We start from the raw sequence: 17,954 nt of genomic DNA, 5'->3' as shown, positions 1-17,954 counted from the left end.
TTGCAGAGACTCTGGATTCTTTTATCTTCTACTGATTAACTTACTGACTGATCACTGTAACTTCACAGAGTGTTGGTTTATATTTGTTAGAGCACATATGTTTTGATTTTTCCCCTGGTCTAAGGTAGAGCCTTTACTCCTAAGACTTACTGTTTACTCTCAATGCAGGGTCATTTCAAGTTTTCAGTGAAAGTTTGAGATGCCTTTTAAGTTCCTCTAATTTAGTAGGAATCAGATTCTAAATTCTGTCTCTCCTCATGGGCAACAGCTGCAGTCCCTGCTCCAGTCTTCAGTCTTCTGTTATTTTCCATTGGAATCCTTATAGTCTCCCATTCATATGTGTAGTTTGGGGATTAGCCATGGATTAGAGGAGAATTGAGCCTCCCCTATGGGTCTGTTTTCTATGATTTTTTAATCTCCAGCCACTATGCAGCCCTGAACTCCATCCTTTGGCATATCAAGCCAATAAACTGGCTTTCTAAGTGAATTTTAGTCACCCTGCATCAAGTAGATTGGTGAGTACCCTCAGGGGAGAAAGCACATAAACATGGATGTTACCCTGTGTGTTTCTCCCCTTGAAGGTCAGTCTACTCTTCTCCCCCAATTTCTTACTAGTTTAGGTCATTCTCCAGTGCCTTTAAGTAGTTATTATTAATTTTTTTTCCCATGGTTTATAATTGTTATCTTATGAGGGTTAATCCCATGTAAGCATCTCTGGCATTATTGGAACTTGAACTCTTTGGCTTACGTTTTTTATGTTATTCAGTATATATGAATCACTTCATAAATGTCTTTTAAATGATAGGAAGTTTTATTTAAAAACTTTTATGTTGTCTATACATGAATAATAAATGTTTGTGGTATTAGTAGTTGCAAAAGAAGTACTGAACCTGACCCCAGAACATACATGCACCGGTAGCTGCTATACTCAAAGGTCAGATGATCCAATTTATTCCTTTAAAATATGTTTGGGGATACCTGGATGGCTCAGTCGTTTAAGCGTCTGCCTTTGGCTCAGGTCATGATCCCAGAGTTCTGGGATCAAGTCCCACATCGGGCTCCCTGCTCAGCAGGAAGTCTGCTTCTCCCTCTGCCTGCCCCTCTCCCTGCTTGTGCATGCTCTCTCTCTCTGACAAATAAATAAATAAAATCTTTAAAATTGGTTTTGAAATAATTTCAACTTAAATTATAAAAGAATAAAACAATTAAGTGGATATAAATTTTTTAAAGTTTAATTTGAATGGAAAACCAATTTTATAATACTTTTTCTCCATTTTCTTAAATTTTTTTACCTATATCTTTCCAAAGAATGATAACTGACCAAAAATGAATAGTTTAAAACATCTATGAATCCACTGCTGACATAAGTAAATAGGAGAAATCATAGCTTTTTGTCACAGAAAAAAATTCCATTTAATAAATGTGGAAGGACGGCACCTGGGTGGCTCAGTTAGTTAAATGACTGCTTTTGGCTCAGGTCATGATCCCGGAGTCCTGGGATCGAGTCCCACATCAGGCTCCCGGCTCAGTGGGAAGCCCCCTTCTCCCTCTGTCCCTCTCCCCTCTCATGCTGTTTCTCTCTCTCTCTCTCTCTCTCTCTCTCTCTCTAATAAATAAATAAATAAAATCTTTTAAAAAATAAAATAAATGTGGAAGGAAAGAGGGAAATTTAAAAATCACCATCAGAACACCACAGTAAAAATTACCATAGGCAGGATCCACCAATGGATGCTAAAATTAGCAGGCAAAAGTTGAAATCGAAACGAAGTATTTTCATCATCTCAGAATATTTCTCTCAATATATTTTGTAATCCCTAAAGGAAAAATAACAAACTTATAATGGAGAATCTTGGCAGATATGATCATAGGCATATGATAAAGTTTACCATCACTAGAAATACTTAATAACATGCCTCCTGACTTGATGCATTGAGAAGGGTATATCACCTTTGTGGTATTCTTCCCAATAATGTATAACCTCCATCTGATCATGAGAAAACATGAGACAAGGCCACATTGAGAGAAATTATATAGACTAATCAGTACTCTTCAGAAGTGTCATAGTCCTAAAAGACAAGACTGAGAAATTGTCACTGGTTAGAGGCAACTAAAGAGACATGATAACTAAATTCAGTGTAGCATCGTGGGTTAGATCCTGAACAGAAAAAGGTATTAGTGGGAAAATTGATGAAACTCAAAAGAAATTCTTTATATTGTACCAACTTAGTTACTTAATTTTGATAAGTGTTCTGTGGTTATGTAAGTCATTAACATAAGGGGAAGCTGGGGGGAAGGGTATACAGAAACTCATTTTGCGGCTATTCTGTAATCTAGAATTTTAAAAACTGGATTCTTTCCTATTGTTGGTTATAAGAGATTGCCTATGTCTTAAGATTTTTCTCTTTAATTCCAAAACATATAGTTCTCCAACATAGTAGTTCTCAAAGAGTGTTCCTAAACCAACAGCATTAACATCAACTAGGAACTTGTTATAAAAGCAAATTCTCAGAAGCCTGGGGGTGGGTCCTAACAATTTGTGTGTTTGGGTTTGGTTTTCTTTTCCCCCCAGATTTTATTTGTTTTATTTTAGAGAGAGTGAGCGAATGGGGGAAGGGGCAGAGGGAGAGAGAATCCCAAGCAGACTTCATGCCAAGCACAGGGCCTGATGTGGGGCTCCATCCCATGACGCCGAGATCATGACCCCAGCCGAAATCAAGAGTCGGTTGCCCAACTGACTGAGTCACCCAGGTGCTCCGACAGTCTGTGTTTTTAACAAGCCCTCCTAATGATTCTGATGCATGCTAAACTTTGAGAATCATGATTTATACCATCAGTGAAAACTTAAAAACAGAGGGGAGTGGGGGTGGATGGGTTAGCCTGGTGATGGGTATTAAAGAGGGCACATATTGAATGGAGCACTGGGTGTTAATACGCAAACAATGAATCATGGAACACTACATCAAAAACTAATGATGTAATGTATGGTGATTAACATAACATAATAAAATAAAATAAATAAAAAACATTGTTTTACTATATTGGCCAATTATTAATAATGTTTACTTACCATAAAGTATAACCAATTTTTTTAATTGTGGTAAAATACATGTAACATAACATTTACCGTCTTAACCATTTTTAAATGTACAGTTCAGTGGATTAAATACATTCACATTGTTATATAACTGTCACCACCATCCATCCCCAAAACTCTTTTCATTTTATAAAAAAAAATAAAAGCCCTATACCCATTAAACAGGAACATCCTATTTCTTCTCCCAGCTCTGGCAACCATCGTTCCACTTTCTGTCTCTCTGATTTTGCCTTCTCTAAGTATTTCATACAAGTGGGATCATACAGTATTTATCTTTTTGTGACTGACTTATTTCACCTACCATAATGTCCTCAAGGTTCATCCATATCATAGTATAAGTCAGAATCTCCTTTCTTTTTAAGGCTGAATACCATTCCATTTGATGTATATGCCACATTTTGTGTGTCCCTTCATCTGTCAGTGGATACTTGGGTTGCTTCCATATTTTGGCAATTGTGAATAATGCTGCTAGGAACATGGATATACAAACACCTTTTCAAAATTCTGCTTTCATTTCTTTTGGGTATATACCCAGAAGTGGCATTGTTGGATCATATGGTAATTCCAATTGTAATTTGTTGAGGAACCACCACCGTGCTGTTTTCCACAGCTGTGTATATATATACATTCCCACCAGCAGTGCACAGTGGTTCCAGTGTCTCCACATCCTTGCCAACACTCGCTGTTTTCTGTTTTTTACTTTTTATTTTTTAAAGATTTTATTTATTTGACAGAGAAGGCAGACGCTTAACAACTGAGCCACCCAGGCAACCCTGTTTTCTGTTTTTTAACAGTAATCATCCTAGTGGGTATGAAGTGGTATCTCATTGTGGATTTGATTTGCATTTCTGAAATGATAAGTGATGTTGAGCATCTTGTCATGTGCGTGTTGGCCATTTGTATATCTTCTTTGGATAAATGCCTGTTCAAGTCCTTTGCACATTTTTGAATAGCACCCCTACCTTCCATACATACAGTGAGACCACTGCTGCTTACATTCTTGTTCATGAGTTCATCAGTGGCTCTTGTGGGCTCTCATTTTCTTTTCTTCTACCTCCCTACCTTGTTTCCAGTTCCCATAAATCTGGAATTTATATATAAGTCTATTCGTGTGTTGATTTTGAGACTAGGACAGAATTTGAAAACTGTATGTGACCGCATTTTAATATTTAAACCTGTTTCCGAAAAATTCTCTTTACAGACTTATAACAGCTGTGCCAGACTCTGCTTAAACCAAGAAACAGTATGTCTAGCAAGCACTGCTATGAAGACTGAAAATTGTGTGGCCAAAGTAAGTAATACTACTCATAAATATTACTATACCACATTGTAACAATGCTTTATCTGTAAAAACATCTTCACTCAGTATTGCTATTAAAGATTATCACAGGATTTTATATTTAAAAAGGAATACAGCAGGCAGCATTTTCAAAGCAGACTGCAAGTTGGAGTCTCCATCTCTTCAGTTGCAAAAGAATTTTTTGGTTATGCATTCTGGTCACACTTCCGTCTAATTCACGTTTGTTATTTGACACTAGTTACTTGACCCTAAAACACTAGATTATTACAAATAAGTAAGATTCGTGAAAGAAAATATACAATTATTTTTATAAGGTTGTTCATGGGTTTTAAATGCGATTAATATAGAGTAACCATTGCAAGGATTGTGAAGTATGCTATAGAAAATCCAATTATTATATCACTATTATTATTTATTAAGTGGTCAATGATAGAAATATTGCTTTTGGTGATTTTGACCTGAGTGGACAGGTGTGTTTTATCTTGCATATGAGCTTCCTTTTTTTTATGTATAAAACATGTGCATATCTATAGATACAAAAGTAATCACATATTAGAGACCTTATAGTCTAATAATTGTATTAACTATGGCTCTAATCTTCCAAGTATCTCTGATTACATAGGAACTTTGACCTAAATTTAGGTAACAGCAACTTTGATTATTCCAGGATAAGTAAAATTCCAGAATGGGCTCTGTCTCTAGACTTTTACCTTGCATATATGCAAAATTACTGCCTTAATAACTATTCAGGGTTTTGTCACTGTTAGAACATTCCCAACTTTAACTACTTTAGTTTAGTCTATTTTATTATACACTAGGGCTCTCAGTTACTTACTGTTATTATTAGAGTCGGAGCTGGTAATCAGGTAGTCTCCATACTTTGCTACAAAAATCAAAGGACGGCAACATTTTTTATTATTTTTATTTTATTTCTTAAAACATGCAGTAGTCACTGAACCTACTTAATCAACTGAAAGTATCATACAAACTATAACCATTAGAAATGAACCATATACAGGTGCCTGGGTGGCTCAGTCGTTAAGCGTCTGCCTTCGGCTCAGGTCATGGTCCCAGGGTCCTGGGATCAAGCCCTGCATCGGGCTCCCTGCTCCGCGGGAAGCCTGCTTCTCCCTCTCCCACTCCCCCTGCTTGTGTTCCCTCTCTTGCTGTCTCTCTCTCTCTCTTTCTCTCTCTCTCTGTCAAATAAATAAATAAATAAAATCTAAAAAAAAAAAAGAACCATATAAGAAATGTTGATTTATTTAAAATTATAATTAAGATAGAGTTAGTTAAGTGTCTCTTAGTGTCTTAGTAATTTGCTGTAAAATATGAAAATAATAAATTACATATATTTATTTTTTCAGTCATTAAGTCACAGCCAGCAAGTGCTAATTGACCCAATTTTGTATCCAGCATTTGTACATTGAAATGGGGGAATCAGTTATTTGGGCCTTTAAAAATAATCTTTCTCCTTTTGGCCACGTTGCTCAGTTTCATCACAAGTGGGTGACTTCTGGCTAAACAAGGTAAAATCTTAGCATGAGCACTGATCCAAGGACAGGGTGACAATTTTAATGAGTTTCATTGAGGGCTGGCCAAGTGAGCATCTGTTCCTTTTGTTTTCTCCATACTTTGTAAGCCAGGATCTCTAAGCTATAGAGTCATGTTGGTGTGTGTCTGTATGATGTGTTTTGTTTTGTTTTTCTCCCACCCTCTATTTCAGTGGTGCATGGTTAGAAATCTTCTGGCATCTGGCACAATGGCATAATTTCTTCTGTGCTCTTGGGTGAGGAAATAAGTTTGCTTATTGCTGCTCATCTGTCTGTTTCTTTTGCTCCCAGATGGTGACCCTCTCATCCCATTCTTGCTTATTTTAACATTATTCTGACACCTATATCCTTTCGTCATCTCCTTCAATACCCTAATTTAATAATAATTTCTATCCTTTCCTACTGGAACCCACCTAACTTTCTGGTGCCTTTTATTGGCCCACATCCTGACTTCTGGTTCATTGCTTCAGACTTGAGCTGTATAATCAGTGGGTCAATGGCAAATAAAAACGTAGCTAAAAAAAATTTCTTTCTTTTAACAGCCTCCAGTGAGGTATCAGTAACATGAGAATAGAGAACAAGTTTTCCCTTTTCTATTTACATGTGTTATATGTATCTCATGATTCTGTGCTGTTTCTACTTGCCTCATTTATAGCTTGACCTTTGAAAGGTAATGACTTGCCATTGTTTTTGTAGGTCTGCAAGCTTATCCCTGTTTCCTGCTCTTCACCTTTAGCCCTTAACTGAATAGTTTCATCTGCTACACTTGATATGGCTGCAGTAGCTTTTCACTTGATACAAGTGTCTGTTGTTGATTCAGATTGTACTCCAAAGTGGCCTTGAATATCCAATCATCCCCATGTGAGAGCAACTATAATACAGTGATAACAACATTTTTGTCCCCTAGTTCAAAGGAGCTAATTCAGAGTGACTTTGATTTGGTGGAGATAGTCATTATTATTATAGAATATTGTTTACTATGAGTTTTAGAGAAGACATTAATACCAGTCATTCCCTGAAAAACAGCAAAGTTGTTACGTTCAGACCTTGTAGTACGTAGTATGTGACTCTTCTTTGCCAGAAATACCTTCCATAAATGTTTTATAATAGGTCTATGAAGAGGGGCCCATTTGTACTCTTTAGAATATAAGAAAACACAGTGGTAAGACAAACTACAGCCACTCTAGGTTAATAATAATCTTCTGAATCTCTAACTTGAAGAATGAGGCCTAAGAAAGGATTTAAAAATAAAAATGAAGGATGGGTCGTTTTATCAGTGTAACTTAGTCCAACTAATATTTGGAGGCATTGAAATGTCTTTTATTTTTGTCCAAAGCCTTCCTTCTTACTAATTATAGCCGTGTAGTTCATGAGATTTGTTTGGAACATGATGAGCTCTGTATTTATTGTAGCTTTAAATGGACAGTCATTATTGACTGCCAACTTAGTCTTTAAAATCAATAATCACATTGCACCTAATTGTCAACCTTCATGATCTTTTTTAATTGGTAAAGAAAACTAACTAGAAAAATGAAGAGCATTAATTTTTTTGTTATCTTTTTGCTGACTTTATTTAAATATTACCGAAAATTTTGGTTTCAGGTTTTTCCTAATTTACTTTTTACACATGCATGCACAGAATTAAAATTAAGTTGTTTGAACACATCCACCTAGATTCCTGCCCAGGTAGGAGAAGTTCTGCTTCTTTATGTTTGGAAAATAAACCTCTTCAGTAGTCCTTTGTAGATGTTCTGTATTGTAGTTGTTTGTTGTTATTGTTTTTTACTTGAGACTAATAATCTGTTTGCAACTGACTGAGACAGAAAAATGTGATGTTCCTTTCCACTCACTCCAGATTTTGATAGAAGACTTGTTTTATTTATTTCCAAAATTATATCCGCAGGAAACAAGCTGTTTAAATTCAGATTATGCTGAAGCAAAATGGTCCTGGTATGAGAAGCAACGTGCTGTTTTACGAGCACAGAGTCCCTTTTCTCATAACTGATTGATAGTAAATATTTTCCTGAAGAATTATTGCCAACCATGAACAGTGCAACTGTTTCACTTTTTTTCCGTGCTACTTGCTGTACCAGCCATTGTCGGTAATTAAGATCTACAATTCACAATGCAGACGTTTGCACTTCCTCTGGGTCTGCGCTATTTATAAGGCATTTCAGCTGTTCAGAGTTTCTTTTGAGTTTTAAACTACATGTTAACAGGCTTCTTTAATACGCTGTTCCACAAGTAGCATGTCAAATGGGCCATTCTTTGCACAGGCCTCTCTTTCGGGTCTAAACAGTAGCTTTGTGGAGAATATGTTAAGATTTAACCATATCATCGAGGCCAATGAGGTTGGAAAAACTCTGGAATATAACATGTTACACATTACCATATTGCTGTTTCAAAAAGGCAGGAATAAAGTTCAGCAGTACTATTTTTTTCTTTCATTTTCAAATGGGTCATATGATTTTAATGAGTGTTAATGGGAGTTATAGAGAGGTTCTGAGAAATACTAGTAAAGTGACTTTTCCCAGCTCACTTTGAGGTAATAATCAAGGACCATTGTTATAAACAAGAGTTTATGTGTTTGTCAGGTTAAGGATGCAGGAACATAAAACCTTCTAGATGTGCATGATATTTAGAAATACAGACTGGGACACCAAAGTGGATCAGCAGATCGACTGCACATTTGTTGTATAATCATCTTCAGGAACCCTAAGTAGCATATGCCATTGGAGAGGAAAGTGTGAACAGGAATCCTGGTCTGAATTAATTTGGTAAAATTTAAGATCATTTTCAACCATTTCAAGAGAGTTAATTGTAAAAGAAAAAAAGAGAAGTCAGGACCCCAGTGAGCATCTTCATGAATTATGCCCTTGAGTGAGAGAACTGCTTGCACAGTCTCCTTACTACCGGCACTCATTGCTAAACATACTGGAGAAAGAAACAAGAAGCAGAAAGACGTCAACAAAATATGTGTGTAAAACTTTGCCACAAGTGGGGATCAGACTGGCTGTGTTAAGCCTGAAGCCAGCTGCGTTGATTCTACATGTTGGCCGCCAGCATCTTCCAGCAGAGCAGACCTTCAGAGAAAGGCAGACACGGGTTTCCATGCTGATTCTTGATGGGCCCTTGAATATAGACAGAGCTTCAAACGAAGCCTTTCCAAGGCAGTTTTATTTGCCAGAACCTGAAACTTTCTGTAGTTCTTTTGAACTACAGTGTTTCTGTAAACTTTTTTTCCTTTTTTTCCTCAGTGAACTCTTTATGAACCTTTTTTTTAAGATAGCAGCAGTGGTTCAACTGCTGGGAACCACTGATATATCTGACTGAGGCACTTCAAGACACTAGGACCTATTCACATTTCTATCTAGCCAGGGAGCTAATAAGATTAAGTTTGTCTTTGTGGATTGGTCCAGATTAGCAGGAGATGAGCCCAGTCAGTATTTACCTCAGTGAAAAAGGAAAGGTTGGGAGAGAGAGGGGTGAAGGAAGAAAGTTCTTCATCAAGAATTGACTGCAGTATTGCCTGCTGATGCATGTCGGATCACCCGCATCGAGAGATCACATGGCTTCTCCAAAAGTCAAACGATCAATTCGCCTCGTTTTGGCTCTGTACTTAATGCACAAACAGTGCGATCTGCGGGGCTGTAATTGCATTGTTAGGGCCAAGGAACAAGCCTGTGCCTTTTCAGCAGACAGCTGGCAGGGAGAGAGGCATGTTGTTAGGAAAGAGAGAGGCAAGGCAAATAAAATTACTGCTAACGCTCAGAGATCGGCAGGAGTCCTACTTGCCTAATCTTACCGGTGGGAGCAAGCGGCTGTTGTAATCCAATTATAGCAGCATAAGCAATTTGTTAGACACTCCGCATAATGTAACAATTTCCCAATAAACTCTGACTTGTAATAACGTCGGCAAGAGTCCGCATAAATCTGCCCGAATGGTGGGGGCTGGAGCGTTCGGCTGGGGGCTTGTAATTGGCGCCATCAGCACGTTTTGTGGAGTGCAGTATGGTGCAGTCTTTTAGTGCAGGAATTTTAAGGAGAAAAGCATGGCACACGTTTCTTAGAAAAAGAAAAGTGGCCATTAAAAGGGGAGCAGCAAGAAGGGCATACTCTTGCCTTCACATTACCTAGGAGTCTTAGCGTAGAAAGAAAACAGGAGGAAGCCATGTTTCCTTCGGTACTAAAGGGGGGGAAGGGGGAAGGGGGAAGAGTATGCGGACTAAATTTCTTTATTTAAAAAGCATCAGTTTCTATTATTTATACCCCCCTTCTCCAGCCCCCCAAAATGCTGTTCAGGCAGCATTCAGCTAACATTTTTACAAATGCTCATAGCCAGACAAGACTAGAAATGCCAAGTTTAAATCTGTTTTCTTCTAGCGTTTAGCATTTTCTTTACAACAGGAAAATATATTTTCTTTGTGCCCAGAATAAATCTTTTAATTATCTCATTGACTATCAAACCTTTCTGTAGAGTTCTGCCTTCCGCTTTAAGAAACCGTCTCTTACTAAAGGATTTAAAACCTAGCTTGTTTGCTTAGCTGGCTTCACAACATTGCTCATTTTCTATTCCACAATATATCGTGAATGTCTGTGATATTAGGATTAGTCATCTTTCTTGTTGAATGTTTACATTGTACAAGAATACAGTTTTTCTTATTTAAAACTATACCTGTATGATCCTTATAGAAATAATTTTGATTCCTAAGTCATAAAATCTCTGTTTTGGAAAAATGTTTGTTGTTGTGTGGAGCAAAATAGAACCTCCATTATTGATCGATTGATTAGCGTTTGTAGTCACAGAATAGAGTTTATTTATACAAGGTATAGGAGGTGAGGAGTGCTCCTAGATTTGTGTTAATAGACAGATTTTCATGCTACTGAGTTTGTATTAAATGTTATCTACTTTCTTATGCCAACCCAACCCTTCATTGTTGTTAATTTGTGTCAAAACAAAGCTTCTGAAATAAGAACAGGATTATTCAAAATATCATGTTGCTGTGGGTATTATTACAATAAATATTTACTTTCAGTATAAACATTTCCTTCTACTGAAGCAAATGCTGCCTTGTTTGACTGGAGCTACATCAATAAACTGCAGTGCCTCTAATAAAGCCACTCAGTGTCTGGGTTTAACTAATGGCTGATTTTCATGGCTTTGACAGTGAGCTGTGTGCGTTATTTTCTCCTGATATTGTAAAAATAATGAGAGCAAATTAGAACAATCAGTTTACACAGATAGCTCCTGATTGGAGGCGATGGGCAATATGGCAGCAGGTAATCCATCTTCGGGCTCCTGTCACATTAACTTCAGCAGTGTGAAAAGATCAGGTGGGGTAAGCAGGGATCCTGCCCAATCGGAACACTGAAATTAATGAGAAGAGCATTGTTCTGTGATCAACCTTTTAATTAGCAAGATTGGAAACGCAGGGAGTGATGAAGGCAGCACCACAGCTGCACAATGCCAGGCACAATTCCTGAAAGGGGGAAGTAAGAAAAAAATCTGTGGGTTTTACATCATATTTTTGTTGCTGTATACAGGCATTATGTTTCCATTCGAGAGCTGGTTTACAGACTTTAGGGCCTATTTTCCAAAGTAATTAGTCACAAATGTAGTTGATGTGTTAGTGATCTATAGGCTGTAACTCTGTCAGGGGTCATTTAGGTTTTGATTACCAGTATACTTTCTTTGGTGTTGCACATTGGGTTTTAATTTTTTATTTTTTTCTAATCAAGTAAGCAAAGAAATCAAATTTTAAGAAGGTCTTTCTGGTTGACCTCCCACCACCCAATCCCTCCAGTTTATAGAGTTTTTCTTGCAAGTAGCATGAGCGTTTTCTGGTTTGGAGCACTTTTGTCACTTGGAGTTATTTAAAAGAGGAGCTAAGTCCAGGCAGAAAGCTAAGGCATATTTAAATTGTGTTCCTTTCCTGGTTCTGTTTATTAGGAAAATCACTGTTTTTCCCCCTGCCATTGACTTCTCAGTGTTGAGGGCTCTGTTATTTCAATTTATATAATTGAGAATTGAATATCAATGAAGTATGGTGTTTATAGGAGGAAGGGGGGGCGGAATCTATGCAGTGACTGAGACTAAAGGCTGATTCATCCATTTAAAACTCAGTTATACTAAAATTGAAACCTTGTTAATTATCCCTGTAATATTGGAAAATGTGGTATAAAGCTATGGAAGATATTAATGAGCCAGATTTTCTCTGCCATATCAGTGCCTGTTTTCTAGGCCTACTTTGACAGGCTTTAGTTTTGGGAAAGGTATGAGGTTTTCAGTATTTTAATCTTTATACCTTAAGCTTAGTTGCTTAGTGTAAAAGCAAGAATATAATGTACGATATGTAAATGAATCCAGTTATCTTCCAAAGACTATAAAATAAATTTGTGGGTTTTTTAATATTAACAGTTAATTGACTTAGGCATTTATTTAAAGTACTAATATGTAGGGGCGCCTGGGTGACTCAGTCTAAGTGTCTGCCTTTTGCTCAGGTCATGATCCCAGAGTCCTGGGATCGAGCCTCAGGTTGGGCTTCCTGCTCAGCAAGGACGTCTGTTTCTCCCTCTCCCCCTGCTTGTGCTTTCTTGTTTGCTCACTCTCTCAAATAAATAAATAAAATATTTTTTAAAAAACTTAAAAAACGTAAAGTACGAACACATAAAAACCAGTTATCAGGTACCCATCTGAGTGCAGAATTAACAGTAAAGAGCCTATAGTATGAAATATTGAGGTTAGGTATCATAGTTATAGTTAATAGTTAATAGAACTTTTTCCATTTTGTTTATAACTAATGGAGATTCTAGCCTTATAGCCCTAAGATGCTGTATTTATAGAAAGTAAGTCCTTGATATTATACCCCTATGCAAAACCTATAGAATAAAGGCACTTCACTTCCCTGTAGTACCCATCTCCTACCCCCTTCCCCCCCAAAATCTTTAGTATACGTTTTGGAATTCTGTCAGAAACCTGATTTTTGGTTTGGTTTGGTTTTTTGATTGATAGCAAGCTTTTCCTGAAAATATCATCTTTGGTATTTTAGGATCAGTGACTTAATATTAAATAGTCTCTAGGACTCCCCCCCCACACACACACACACTAAGAGAATGGTGCTACCATGCATATTAATATTTTAAAGCCCACTTGTAGAATTTTGGGTGATACTTTTCTACATTCCTTAATCTGGAAGAGAGATTTTTATACTTACAGCTTTTATGAATTTTTGTGCCTGTTCATTTTCCTCTCTCCTAGTTTGACAGAAGCCTGGGCTCATAAGCTGTCCATGGATACGTTCTTAGTCATATGGTGTAAATAGATCACTTACAAAGCTTGTGTAACTTGAGCTCTCCTTTTGAACCTTTCAGTACCCATGAGCTCAGGATCCATACATGTAAAATCTTACTCTTGTGTCATGACTCCAGCTTGTAAGGCAAATGAGCTATGAATTTACATGACTATTCTACTCTATACCAACTTTCTATAAAATAAAATTAGTGTTTTTCCTTCTTTTCCTATGATTCTGGATTTCCATCTGACCTAGTGATCTTGCCAATATTTGTTCTTGTTGTTAGAGTTCTTTTCCAGTAAGATTTGCTCTTCAAGATCAGTGTTAAATAAAAGTCTCTTTTTTGAGGGCATCTTTTTTTGTTGTTGTTTGTTTATATTAGTAATTACAGAATGTCTAACTGGCCGAATGACCAAGAAACTCCTTTTTGTTTCCCAACAGAGCTAGAATTACCAAGTCACCTTAAATTCTACTAATCCCAAATCTCATGAATAGGGTTCACTTTAGAGAAATTTTCATTAGCCTAGTCCTTTGGAGCTCACCTAATACACCTTTATTTAAAGTTCTTATGTATAGAACTAGTTGAATATCTGATGCTGTTACAATCCTAAGTTCCCCATCCCCCTGATTTTTAGTTTAGGGATATGTTCCTATAGAAAGAATTGGAAGGGTTGCCTGGGTGGCTCAGTAGGTTAAGCATCAGCTTTTGGCTCAGGTCATGATCCTGGGATCAAGCCCCATGTTGGGGCTCCCTGCCCAGTGGGTAGTCTGCTTCTCCCTCCACCTCCTCCCCCACTCATGCTGTCTTGCTTTCTCTCAAATAAATAAAATCTTAAGAAAAAAAAATTGGAAAATGGCCATTTTTTACTCATGTATCTTCAGGATGAAAGACCTTTTTTTTTCTTCCACTTTGTACTCCTCAAGAGTTTGAAGAGGAGAGAGAATATGTTAATATTTATTAAGCCCTATGTTTAGGCACTACAGTGCTGGCTGTGTTATCTATTTTTTTCTTTCTTTTTTTTTAAAGATTCTATTTATTTGTTTGACAGAGAGCAAGAGAGCACAAGCAGGGGGAGCGGCAGAGGGAGAGGGAAAAGCAGGCCCCCGTTCAGCAGGGAGCCTGACACAAGGCTCCATCCCAGGACCCTGGGATCATGACCTGAGCTGAAGGCAGACGCTTGCTTAACCGACTGAGCCACTCAGGTGCTCCAAGAATATGTTAATATTTATTAAGCCTGATGTTTAGGCACTATAGTGCTAGCTGTGTTACCTATTTCAGACCTTATGAACCTGATAAGATGGATGCATATCCCCTATTTTATAGATAAGGAATCTGAAACTTAGAGAAGTTAAGCCTTTTCCCAGGTTTTCACATCCCTAAGTTGTAGTGTCAAGTTTGGAACTCCGATCTCTCTGACTTTAGAGTCCTTTCTGTACTACACCAGGTTGCCTTTCAAATAGTATTTGGAGGTCCTATATATCTCTTCTACCATTATACTTGGCTTCACACTACAAAGCACCTATAGCTTTTCTCCATTTGATTTCTGTAACACTTTTGACATCTAGCAAATGTTATTTCTTCATCTCTCCTTTATTGCTTGTAAGATAATGTTGGTCTGACTGAACTGAGCCAAATACTGTATTCAGAAAACTTAACTATCTCTATTCTAGGCTACCTAGTCAGTAATTCTACTATGTAACTTCAAATGCTTACTCAATAATAATCACCTACCTTATAAACATAGGTCTTTAAAGTATCTAAGATGACCTCATCGCTCCATGCTCCATTGTTCTACATATAAAATGAGTGGGACAGTATGAGTCCAATACAGCCAGCTCAAGGTGGTGACTCACACCTTCCTAATTGTTTTAGAAGTTGTGTTGGAATACAGATCGCATCCTATTGTGTGTCAGGATTTACATTGTAAGTATATATTGGCAGTTCTTTTATACCAAAACTTTATTTTTCCTGATTAAGCTTGGTTATTAATTTTGTCAATTAAAAAAAAAGTTTCCCTTAAGGCTCCCAAGCATGATTACACTTCAGTAAATATTTTTATATTTGTTTACATGCATCTAGATAGATTGGTGATTGCAAAGATATGGTAAGGATATCAGAATTAATAGTTGCACCTTAAAATCCTCTGTTTCAGAGAGGAGAGAAGGAGCTTGGGAGAGGAGTGAGTCATTATAAAGAAACATTGAAAGCAAATGAAAACAAAAAGCAAACAGACATGACTATTAGCATGTACACACACTTAGAATCTCCCTGCATATTCTCTAATGGAAAGAATAGAAGTTTTTGATAGTTATGGTTGACATAAATTTCATGCTCAGACTTGTAAAAATATGTAAGAAGTACTTGGCTCACATGGAGCACTAAGACCATGACAAACAGGAATGTTGAAATATTTCTAGAAGAGTGAACTAAATGGAATTATATTTTATATGTCAGACATCATTTCTTCATAGACATTTTCTTGGAATATCTAATAGCATAAGGAATTTAATTGTGAAGTTTTGTTTTTTAAACCTAAGAGCAAGCCAAAAGGGAAATATACAGAGAATATGTTTAAAAAGAGATGGTTCCTACAGTGTTAACTATGGAGTGTGTAGCGTGACTCTGTAATGGAATATCATGGTAGGGGGTATAATACTGTAAATAAGATGAATATGCCACTTGTGGATTAATGGGCAACCTAAAGAGTGGCTTTATTTACATCTATGTGTGAGGTTCTTTTTCATTTTGTGTGTTTTCTGTTATTCTTGTGATTGGAACGCTTAGAACCTGACAGTTTTATTAGGGAACTTTTGAAAAAAAAATCAGTTTCCTTGAATCTTGCTTTATGTGTTTTTTGTAGGATTAGTATAGTGTCATTTTAGACCTTAAAATTGATAGGTTGGTGGAGTTTTTATTAACTTTTTCTCTGGGTGATATTTAAGGAAGAGGTGGGTTCTGAAATTAAGTCCAAGAAATATAGCTATCCTTTATATTTTGTTATGAACACTAAGGAGCAGGTAACAGGCACCACATGTATCCACATTGCAGTAGATTCCATTTGAGGTGATAACAGTTTTGTGAATATAGGATGTTTTTGAAAGGTTTGGGTACTGAGTAATGTAAATGATTACATCTAGACTGGGACACTTACAGGAGCCATTATCTCAGCATTATAACATGAGAACATGCAATAAGTATAAATTCTAAGTGAGAGCTTTTTATAACTAACTTTTTGGTATACTCTTTAGATTGCTGTGGATTGCCAATTAATACTATTATTTAGTGCTCTTGAAACTTCAGAAGTTTGAGACTTAGATTGTTATTTACTTCCTGCTTCCCCTCAGTTGAAAATGTGTAAAACTGGTTCTTTATAAAAGGCAAATGGTATGCAATAGTAAATTGCCTTCATCGTAGAGTTTGAATGGAACTAATGTTCACTTGCAGAAGGTCCATTCTCAAATTCTATTTGTTGAGTCTAATTGACTTCCAAACAAAAAAAATTGTAAAATACATTTTTTAAAGTATTAAGATTGTGTTATCAAATTTGATAGCCTTTTGCACCATTATTTATTGAATATTTACAATGTGCCAAACGCAGGGTTAAGGGTATTACACTCTTAACTTAAATCCTTGCAACAGTCTCATGAAACATTCATCCCCATTTTGCATACAAATAAATTAGAGAGATCAAGCAACTTGCCCAAGTTATGTTTGCAGAACTGGAATTTGAACCCATACCAGCCCCATAGCCATGTACTTTCAACCACTGTGGTTTGTGAATTTTAGTACATAAAAATTAGGGTGTGTGTGTGTGTGTGTGTGTGTTTGTGTTTGTGTGTTGGGGTGGGGGGTTAATCTAAAAAAGTTCTCTGTGGTGCCTGTTAAATGTTAACAATTTACTAACAATTAGCCAGGATTTGGAAAACACAGTATGAAAATTGGCTGTATAAAATTATGATATAGTAATATATTTTAGTTTGTAATCTTCTCTTGCACTTACAGTGTTTTTCCTTTTCAGCATTTCATGTGAGATAAAAATTAAAAATACCTCAATTAGCAACCGCAAAAAAGTAAAACTGTTAATTGAACCTTGTAATCTCCTCTTGGTGTCTGTTCTTTGCAGGCTTTGATTGTGTGTAATAAAACTGTTGCTTAATTAATGCCAGGGTTCTGAAGCCTTTGGATGCCACAAAAGAAAGTGGAGAAACCAAGAGGCAGCATCAAATAGCTTTTCTCTCATGTTAATTTAGATCTGTCATTCTTGTCCCAGTTCATGATATACGGCTCCCAACAGAGACTGGCTGAATTGAAAGAGAAGCAATAGTGAATCCTGTCTTAGGAAAAACGCAAGTCATGACTGAGGCTCTCAGTAGGTTAATGAAGAACTGTTTTCAGACAATATTTCACCCCTAGTTTGAGCTGCCCTTGGAATGAATGTGGCTGTGTTCATGTGCCCAGCAGACATGATGCAAAACCAAACTTATTGGTGATGTGGCATCATGGCTTTGTGGTGTGTGCAGGAAAGGTCCAGGACTGATGACATCCATTGTGTACTGTCATTGCAGAAAGGTGCTTGTGTGTAACCAGAGCATGAGAGAGAACATCCTACTGACTTGTATTAATTTCTATTTAGAATGCTGAAAAACAAAATGGTAAAAATTTCCTTGGAAATTGGTAAAGTCTCCTTTATTTATGGACACGCTTTTTGAGGAATCCG

The 17,954-nt window shown here is 36.8% G+C and overlaps 1 protein-coding gene across 9 annotated transcripts in view; it reads left to right on the top strand.

Moving 5' to 3' along the window:
* Window positions 1–17,954, top strand: part of BTRC (beta-transducin repeat containing E3 ubiquitin protein ligase) — a 170,280-nt gene that overhangs the window by 101,769 nt on the left and 50,557 nt on the right. For all 9 annotated transcript variants that reach the window (XM_073904295.1, XM_073904292.1, XM_073904290.1 and 6 more), the window contains one exon: window positions 4,296–4,385. In XM_073904295.1, the coding sequence (XP_073760396.1) occupies window positions 4,359–4,385 (27 nt within the window). In that variant the 5' untranslated portion in view covers window positions 4,296–4,358. The remainder of the gene's footprint in view (window positions 1–4,295; window positions 4,386–17,954) is intronic.

The sequence above is a fragment of the Callorhinus ursinus genome, unplaced genomic scaffold, assembly GCF_003265705.2.
Source record: "Callorhinus ursinus isolate GAN/ISIS: 27379988/994484 unplaced genomic scaffold, GSC_fseal_2.0 scaffold20, whole genome shotgun sequence".
Taxonomy (NCBI): domain Eukaryota; kingdom Metazoa; phylum Chordata; class Mammalia; order Carnivora; family Otariidae; genus Callorhinus; species Callorhinus ursinus.
This window is presented reverse-complemented; position numbering and strand designations above follow the sequence as displayed.